The following is a 9,330-nucleotide window of genomic DNA, read 5'->3' as shown; positions in this document are numbered from 1 at the left end:
GTGTTTTCGAAGAGATTCCTGGACAGGTGACATCTTTTGGAATGCTATTATTAATGGTCTTGCAGAGTTGCAGTCAATGGCTATGGAAGGGAAACGCTAGATGTGTTCGAGAACATGATAAGTAGAAGATATATACCAAACGCAATAACAATGATCGGTGTTCTGTCTGCTTGCAGCCACTGTGGTTTGATTGAGGAGGGAAAGAAGTGTTTTAAAGCAACAGAGAATTTTGGACTTACCCCTAAAATGGAGCATTATGGCTATGTGATAGATCTTTTTTGTAGGTTGAAGCAGAAAATTTGTTAGAATCCATGCCATATGAGGCTAACGAGATAGTTATCAGCTAGCTCCTTCCTTTCAGGTTGTGTGAACTGGAAAGACTTGTCTAGGGCAGAGAAAGTTTTGAAAAGGGCAATTAAAAAGGACCCAGTAAAGTCTAGTAACTATGTTCTATTAAGATACTTGTATGCCATGTAAAGAAAATGGATAGAAATGAAGGAAATAAAAAGGGCTAATGAAAATGAGTGGAATTAAGAAGGAAGCTGGTTGCAGTGTTTGAAGCGAATGGCATGGTCTTCGAGTTTATGTCAGGGGGGATAATGTATCCTAATCAGGAGGATATGCTTTTAGTATTAGAGCAGCTTCATATGCACATGAAGAAAATGGATGAAGAGATCATGTGAAAAAATTGTATTGCCTGAGAAACATGGCATACTTGATTTTTGATGTTCTCCTAAAATTCTTGGGATCAAAGATTAATAGTAATGATGGATGCTTGTTTGCTTGTAGTTCTGCAGATTTCTCAGTTGGACTATAGTATCAAATCATAATGTCATGATTGTGTTTACCTACTTACCTCTGCAAGGATGCTGCAGCTAAATGAGATCAAACTGGATTTCGCCATATTCCTATCTGGTAGGTATGTTATGCTTCCTGAAGTTTGTTCATTCAAATGAAATGCTGGTTATAAACTCACACTTGTGTCTTTTTTTCCCGTCGTTCTTCTTCATGGCATTGTAGCAGTAGTTAGCTTCTATCTCACATTTTATAAAATGCTTGCTTGAGATTGGAATAACCTGAGCTCTGAGGTGAGATCTCAATAGCACATGAAGAAAAGAAAGGGATTTTATTTCCCTGGTTCTGCCTTCCAGGCCAAACAGAGGCTAGGAATCAGATTCCTGTAACTGAAATATGGAAATGGGATTCCTTGCTTACAACTAAACCCAGTAGTTTAACATATCACCTTTTGTATTTATCCCTCTCATATATGCAAATATGCAATATCTATAATCTGGGCTTTTTTGTATCATCCTCTCCTCAAGTTTGTGCAAAAATGGGTCTTGCTAGTAGCTTATTAATGGGAAACGGTCTGATCCTTCTCTTGTATTTGTCTTTGCATTAAAGTGTTCATACATTAACATTGTTTGTGCTTGCTTTGAATGTCAATGGTATCTGTCAGGTTCGCCAACGACACAGATGCTGAGCATAATTACAGGATCACTGTATAACAGTTTCATTGAAAAGGACACCAATACATTTCCAGATTTCCATGTAGCACTTCTTGATATATTCAAGTATGTATGGGATCTTATTCTTACCTTTCTACTTCAAATAAAGCTTTTACATTGTTGATTTCAGTTGTTCATTATTACTTGTGTAAGATTATTAATGTGTTCCTCAATCATTTCAAACAGCACTTTCAACTCCTCGTTGCCTGGTAAACACTATGACGTTCCTTCACGCCAGGAAGTAGAGGAATGTTTTGCAAAGTGGAAGGAAGCCAGCAATGATGAACCAAAGAGGAAGGAGATCTTTGTAGACTTTATCAAAACAAAGGTAAATCTAAATAAGCCAGACAACGCGACACTAATCACAGGATTAGTGACGCCACCAGCTGCCATGGCTGCAAAGAAAGCAGGAGAGAGAGTTCCGGCGCTTAAGATCATCAAACTAGTCCCTGATGTCCTCTTTGTTCCTTCAGCAACATTCTTGGCTCTTATTTCAATCAAGGTATCCAGGAAAGTATTTAAGAGAAAAATGATTAGGAAAGAGCAACAAAATACCTGACTTCACTGCTTTCCAAGATTATTCTTAAAGACTACATGCCCCTTGTATAGCACATGTAACATTTCTATGCATCTGTATAACAAAAATATTTGTTCACAGAACCTGACGTGCTAAAGTGGATTATTTGACTTGTGAGTTGTGACTGCGATACGAACCCTTCTTTCTGTATCGATTTAGTTGCTACAAATACTTTTGGCACAAAGTTGAACTTGGAAAAATCATGCTAGTACTGATATCAACCCAAGCCTCAATGTCAGGCTTTTTTTTCTAAGACAAAAATAGCGTATTTTCAAATCTATATATTTTCAATCTGTATTTTTATCTATATATTTAATATTCTTTATTCCTAAATAATTAGTGATAGGAATATGATGTTTCTCATGATTTTTTTCCCCATGTAGTTCTAATAAGATGTTAGGTTGATCAAGAAGAGTAGAACGTCCAATTAAACAACTTCACATGCTTCTACATCCTAAAAATTTCTGCTTATGTTGTCTTTCTCAAACAAACAAGCACTTAAATAAAAGGGAAAAAAACCTGCCAAAAGAGATACATGCTGCAACTACATTTGGACATCTAGATTAGGAATATGTACAAATTAATTTGGGACATAATAAGAGGGACAACATTTGGTGATTTGGCTGTGTTGCAAAGAATTTACGTACTTCATTTATAACAGTCGGAAGGTATTTTGTATTTCATACAGATCAAAAAGCATGTACAAATGCATGGAGATAGGATATATATCAGCTTTCAATTACCCCCCACCAAACACCAAATATTTTCTTCCTTCTCCAGGTCTCTCTCTTTCAGGTTATATCTATCTAGCAGTAGCACACTATCATATCAAACTATGAAATTTACTAAAACAAATGCCTATTATATACTAGTACTACTCTGATGATTTTTTGCTCCACCTACCAGCTCGAGCCTTACGCTTCCCACGCTTTTTCTTGTTCTTGGGGGTGATAATCAACTTGGGCCGTACTTTAACACTTGCTTGCTCTCGAGTTACTAATAATTTACTGGGAGAATCAGGATCTGGGATGTGTTCGACATTCTCCACTTTCGCTTCGATCCCCGACTGAGTTTCTGCAGTGTGTTGAGTCCCAACAGCTTCAGTATTATTCAGCTCTTCCTTTACCGGTTGACTATAGACTAGAATCTCGTTCTCAATCTACACACAGGATTTTAAAACAGTAATTTCATGTGTGTCTCTCAACATCAACTGGCTAACTCATATTATTATACATACAAATGTCACAGTGCAAAATCAAACAACTGCAATAAATTCTGGAACTTTTAGATCCTAGCTTCTGAAGATCTACAAAATTGTGCTTCCATTGCCATACAGACATAACAAAAAATAAATACTTCCGATAGGGATTCAAAAGAAGGCTAACCTTGTAAACTTCCGTATGACCAGAAACTACACTTGTTGGCATGACAGTCTTCTTTTGAGATGTTTGCTGAGAAGTGGTAAGCAAAGATCCCAGAGGAGAATTTTCACCATTGACAGGGGGCATATATGAACTTGGGCCACAGTTTGCCAATAGTTCACCCAGATCAACAATGCTTGAATTTTCTGAAGTGAAATTTTCAGCATTTTCTTTGATCACTTTATCAATTCTTAATTTCAGTTGGCGGACATGCAGTTGAGCCACTTCAATGCTCCGTAGGATATTTTCACAGGCATCCCTGTCCTTAAACTCAAGAAATGACCATTCCCCAGTAACACCAAATTCACCAATGCAAGAAGTTGTCTTTTCTGCAAGAAATATATCAAGAGTGACCAGTTCAGTACCTCACAAAGGGTAGGACAGGATAAAGTTATAAAATGAGAGATGTATGAGAATTTTGTGGGTAGTAATTGTATACTCAAAAAAAGATATCACGTTATCTGGAAAAAGAAGAGAAAATTACCATGGAGACTGGGGTAAAAGAACATACAGTTGGGCTTAAGAAGAAATAAAAGAAAAGAATAACAGAACTGGCATAGTAAGAAAAATACATTTGATTCCTACAGAAAAAGCCATCCGAACATCAAAATAGAGTAACAAAAGTACCAACATATCCATGCACAATAGTGAGAAGCCACATTGGACTTGCGTTTTAATACTTAAATCACAATATGCTCCATAACCATCCGCAAAATGCCAAAATGCATTAATGAACATAGAAGTTTTTTTGAAACTACATTTTGAGGGACAACAGAGATAAAGCATAATACTTGTCATCAATGATAAAATGACCAACTAACAGGTCCACCACAGCATTGTGGATCTTTCACAACAAAAGATTGTACATATCACACTGATAACACGACAAATGGCTAAGTAGGCTGCAGCTTATGTCTTGTGCAAATAATAACACAAAAATTTAATATCATATTATAGTTAAAACTTGACAGGAAGAAGATTTGAAAATTCTCATACTTCTCCCTCAATCCTAAAATACTGCTGAGACCGACTCTAAACAAGAGTTACGTTCTCAATAAATTTTTTAAGTCCAAAACATTTTGGGATGTATGCGAAACATGCAGGTGTATATGGAGAGCAAAAATCACATGAACCAGAACGCATCAAGTTTTGTTCTCACCCGTGTTGCCACGATCGTCACCCAAATAAGCCGAGTCACCAGACGGTTTCTTGTTTGCTGCAAAACAATTCTTGTATGAGAAGGATTCCTTTTCAAGATTAATGCATCAAATACAAATTTTCAATTGTGTCATAATGTTAGGACTGAGGCAAAGTGCAAAAGCTGAGCCAACTATGAGTCCAGGGTTTATGTCCCCTGTAAATTAACCTCATGTACGGACTACGGAGTTACTGATGGTGGTGGCAAGGCATCCTTACCTACCTACATAGTAAAAATACAACAATAAAATATATACCAAAGTATGAGAATAAGCTGTGGGATGAAGAGTAGGCAGCCAAGTCTGCTATCTCTTCAACTTTTTTCCGTTTCTTCCTCTTCATAATCCTTACTGCCCGATTTTGGCAAACAAAAGGAGCAGACTTCATAGCAAGGTCTTCAGCAGCAGATTTGTCTGGCTCATACTGCTTTCTTTTACCACATTCTTCTAACTCACGGCCATACTTGGAAGTTTGGGAGCGTAGTTCCCTGATATGCAGCTCAACCCATTTACACCGCCACATAAGCGGACGTATAAACTTTCTCCAATGAGCTGTTAGTTTCTTCTTCCTGAGCATGTGAAACACATAAAAAAGATTTTTTAAAAAAACATAAATAAAAGCAAGCGACTCCTTTGATTACTGTAACCAAAATAATCAAAGACAAGAACACACTGGCAAACAGTAACAGGTTTTCAGAGGATGTTCTTGTCAAGGCATTAGAGTATCAGAAAATGAGGGAGCATGTAACTCTTAAGTTATTCCAACATCTGAGAGAAGTAGTTCATAAAGTACCAGCATAAACTGAGAACTTGAGATTATTGAACTTGCAATCATCAGAGTATGAATAAGTGAGACCGCAGAAGTGGATGAAACTTTTAAAATCCAAAAATCAGATTAATAATCACTAATCAGAGTCTCAGAACCACTTACTAGTTTCTAGGATCAGTATGAGTAAATGAAACGCAATAGAACTGCTAACCTTTTCCCCAAGCTTGTATTGAGTCTATCAAGAAGTCACAATTATCAAAACAGCCCTCTTCCAAAAAAAAGCTATGTATGGTAATTGGTAATTGACCTCTTCCAGCACACATACTCGGTAAAGCTACCCTGCCAAATCTTGCCAAATATTAATTCACTTCAGCCCATGGTTTTAAAATTATATAGTGCGACTGCAATAATGGACGCTGAAACTTTCACGGGTAGTGAGGATGATTTGCGGCTGTTGAAGCCTAGTACCACGGGTGTATTGAGGTCAAAAACTTTACAATGTGGTCATGGCATGGTGATTCTTCTGAGACTAATACCCAGCTTCAGCCTTTGCAGAAAGGTGGTAAAGAGAAAATTGCAAAATGACCTTACAAGTTACAACACCTACCATAACGTTCTTCTATGATACTCAGACTCCCCAAAAGTGCCAGACTCGAATATGGTGTTCAAAACATATATGTCTAATTCTTTCTATATATCCTGCAATTTATGAAGAGTCCAACCAAATATGAGACAACCCCAAGTTACAACATGAACATGGCAGTCGGTAAGGTATGAAAAGGATCAATGTACACCAGCAGTTTGAAAAATCTCAAGGTGCACTGAGGTAATAGGGACCCTAGAGCCTAAGTGCAAAACATGGTGTGAGGTGCGCTCCTCATTGAAGTGAGGCACAATAAGAAAATTGGTGTTAAAAAGGTTGTGGTGCGACTTTGTGTGTTATTATGTGCGCCTTTTTTTAAATGCTTCACCTAGCCCAATTAAAGCGTTTGACCCCTATTGCAATAGGCTTCAGCGACTAGGCATGCCTTTTATACACTGAGTAACACAAACGTCTTTTATATCAGTAATCACTTTCATCACATATGAAGTCAGAAATAACTGCAGAATAAGGGCTGAGAGATGATGCCTATGTAAGCAATCAGGAAAAACCAAGGGAATGTCCTCTCTTTTGTTTGTGAAGATCAGATCAACTCTACTATGTCAGACAGATTCACAACAAATGCAATTAAATATTTTCGAAATGGACAACCCTGCAGCAAATCAGGACGCGCTTCATTATATATATAAAAAAATTCCTATCAATGAAAGATAGATAGAGGATAAAATCCATGTACACAGTTAATTCATAATTACAATTAAAGGGCAGAGCAAAGAGAGATTAAGCAACATCATCAGAGAGTTTTCCATTTCCTCCATCCTGGCTTGTTTGTCAAAACCTTTTCCATCAAAATCATTCATTCTACAAGGACAAAAATACATGCCAATATGAAAGAAACATACCTTGTTCTGAAAATATCGTTGAATCCATCGAAGTCCATCAGTGAAGCATTATCATCCCGCATTTGAGACTCAACCTCAACATCACTCGAAGCCCCAGCAGTTCCAGCCCCAGAATCTGTACACCCAAATGAGCTCGAATTCTCCGTTGCATCGAGAGATTCCCTCTCAGCCACTATATCTTCCTCAGGAATCACATTCTCCACAATATCAACCACTACATCCTCGTTACACTCTTTCGATGCCATAATTTGATCACAGTCGTGAAAAGAATTATCCTCATAGCTACTTGTACAAGTCATCATCAGGTTCCCGTCTGACGCTTTTGCAGCAGAGTAAACAAAATCATGATCCTCACAATTACTTGAACAAACAACCAACTTCTCCTCAGACAACTCAATAGAATTACGATTCTCTTTAATATTACCAGGTGAAACGTCCATTATAGTCTTTAATTCCGCACTCATCTCTATTTCAGGACCCATCATTCCAACAACCAACTATAGAAAAATTAGCGTTTCCATCCCTGAAACCCCCTGGGTTTTTAAAAAAAAATTAGCGAGCATCACATAACATAAGTGCTATATACAGCAAAAAAAAAAGGCTAAATACAACCCCCCCCCCCAAAAAAAAATCTAGTATAATCTAACCATAGTTAATCTTATGTTCTTATAACTGAAATAAAGTTGGAATGAAAATCTTGTTGTCCTCAACTCGATATTACATTAAATTGATGCAAATGACCACACAGTGAAGAGGTGAAGATAAACAAAGTAGTGAAGCAGCTGTTGAATGTGAATGAGAGCCTTCTGCTATTTAATCCAGAAAATGATGTAGCCCTTAAAAGTGTTTCCTGGTCATAGGAGCAGCTCATTAGTTATGGTTGATTTGCATTGCAGGTGGACTTACTCATTAGTTATGGCGGATTCTGTAAGCACCAGCTTAGCAATTACTCTATCAAGATTCAGGACTCACTTTCAATTTTCAAGAAACCATAAATACGCTATAAATTCATACCTGCACACCAACTAAAGCACCACAACAAGAGTAGTTTCCTAAACCTCATTAATTTATACTTTTATCAATCACTCAATTTTCAATTCAATAATTCATACTTTTATCAATCACTCAATTTTCAATTCAATAAATCATACTTTTATCAATCACTCAATTTTCAATTCAATAATTCATATATTCAAATGCTTGACAAAACAATTAGAAACCTAATTAATTTATACATTCAAATTACATGAAAACAATCAAAATTCTTATGAATTCTTCAAAAATATTAAAGGTTTAAGAAACTGACTTCGTTGGTCGTATGATTCCGGCGAAATGGTAAGGGTCTGGGTCGTCAGCGACGTCGACGTGCAGGAAGAAGGTGAGAACAAAACTTTCGATATATAATAAATTTAATCCTAAACAAACCTTCAATTTTTGTTTTGGTAAGTCGAAAAAAATCCTTGCTGAAGCTTGAATTGAATTGATGCTGGGAATACGGATTTCCAAATCGAAAATTCTAACCGAAGATGTGGAAAGAAATCTTCTGTAATTTGACAAGAAAGATAAAATTTCAGTTCAAATATTATGGAGTGAAAATAGGAGAGGTAGGGTTAGAGATTTGTTCTTTTCTAACTATGTTCCTCTTTTCTTTTTTATTTTTTGTTTTCTCTATTTTAACAAAAAAAAAAATGGGGATTTGCCAAATACTAATAGAAACATGAGATGTTTTTATAATTTCTTATTTATTTGATCCCCTCAAAAAAAAAAAAAAAATTCTTATTTATTTGTTTTACCAACTACCTATTATATCTATTCAAAAAAAAAAAAAAAAAAAACTACCTATTATATAACTTTTTTTCCGGATTACAATAAAAATAATAACAACAGTTCAGTGAGTACTCAGTAGTAGTGTAATTTCAAATTTATTGTTATAGTAGGAGATTATTTTTTTTCTTTTCCGAATTAGAGGGTCATTTGTCCTACATGATTCCCCCTAAAGATAGTCATTTGTTAAACATAGTCCTAAAATTATTTAAAATCGTCCCGGTCCCACTAAATATTTCCAATTTTACCCTTCCTTTTTTTCGCTTTTCTTTTTCACAATCACCACCTCCATTCCCACAACCACCACTCTCACCACCACCTGCCATATAAATTTCTTGATGTGACCAACTTTCTCCATTGGAAAGGTGTATGTGATCACCTGCCGGCATTTTTTGAGGTAAGTAGGAGGAAGAAACAAACAAAAACATGGGAGATGAAAAACAAAATTCATACGGAAGATCAACAAAAAGAAAGTCATGAGGTTGAAATTATCAATCTTGCAATGCAGACCCATTCCGCCAGAAGGATGGAG

The 9,330-nt window shown here is 36.3% G+C and overlaps 2 protein-coding genes across 4 annotated transcripts; one reads left to right on the top strand and one right to left on the bottom strand.

Annotated features, from left to right (window-relative positions):
* The first annotated feature begins 1,238 nt into the window (after positions 1 to 1,238).
* LOC104905279 (hypothetical protein) lies at positions 1,239 to 2,217 on the top strand. The gene is made up of 3 exons (XM_010693759.4): positions 1,239 to 1,367; positions 1,460 to 1,574; positions 1,695 to 2,217. Exons 1-3 carry the CDS (start codon positions 1,268 to 1,270, stop codon positions 2,065 to 2,067), a joined length of 588 nt encoding a protein of 195 aa, XP_010692061.2. The 5' UTR covers positions 1,239 to 1,267; the 3' UTR covers positions 2,068 to 2,217.
* A 496-nt stretch (positions 2,218 to 2,713) lies between these two features.
* On the bottom strand, positions 2,714 to 8,810 carry LOC104905280 (hypothetical protein). Of its 3 annotated transcripts, none has more exons than XM_048640241.2 (6): positions 8,281 to 8,810; positions 6,975 to 7,824; positions 4,961 to 5,271; positions 4,666 to 4,722; positions 3,471 to 3,835; positions 2,714 to 3,244 (listed from the first exon to the last, which is right to left on the bottom strand). In XM_048640241.2, the coding sequence occupies exons 2-6, from the start codon at positions 7,457 to 7,459 to the stop codon at positions 2,960 to 2,962; spliced, it is 1,503 nt and encodes a 500-aa protein (XP_048496198.1). In that variant the 5' UTR covers positions 7,460 to 7,824; positions 8,281 to 8,810; the 3' UTR covers positions 2,714 to 2,959. The 3 variants fall into 3 exon arrangements, with proteins under 3 accessions (XP_048496198.1, XP_010692062.1, XP_010692063.1); XM_010693760.4 differs by having other exon boundaries at positions 6,975 to 7,507; XM_010693761.4 differs by having other exon boundaries at positions 6,975 to 7,497.
* Positions 8,811 to 9,330: the final 520 nt, after the last annotated feature.

This window comes from Beta vulgaris, chromosome 1 (genome assembly GCF_026745355.1).
Source record: "Beta vulgaris subsp. vulgaris cultivar EL10 chromosome 1, EL10.2, whole genome shotgun sequence".
Taxonomy (NCBI): Eukaryota; Viridiplantae; Streptophyta; class Magnoliopsida; order Caryophyllales; family Amaranthaceae; genus Beta; species Beta vulgaris.
Note: the sequence above shows the minus strand (reverse complement) of the source record. Positions and strands in the feature narration are given on the sequence as shown.

Coding starts and splice junctions, on each gene's coding strand:
- LOC104905279 (XM_010693759.4), top strand. CDS start 1,268: ATGCAAATATGCAATATCTATAATCTGGGCTTTTTTGTATCATCCTCT. Junction 1,368..1,459: donor TAGCTTATTAATGGGAAACG/GTCTGATCCTTC, acceptor GGTATCTGTCAG/GTTCGCCAACGACACAGATG. Junction 1,575..1,694: donor GCACTTCTTGATATATTCAA/GTATGTATGGGA, acceptor CATTTCAAACAG/CACTTTCAACTCCTCGTTGC.
- LOC104905280 (XM_048640241.2), bottom strand. CDS start 7,459: ATGATGGGTCCTGAAATAGAGATGAGTGCGGAATTAAAGACTATAATG. Junction 5,272..6,974: donor AACGATATTTTCAGAACAAG/GTATGTTTCTTT, acceptor TCACATGCTCAG/GAAGAAGAAACTAACAGCTC. Junction 3,245..3,470: donor GTCATACGGAAGTTTACAAG/GTTAGCCTTCTT, acceptor TCCTGTGTGTAG/ATTGAGAACGAGATTCTAGT.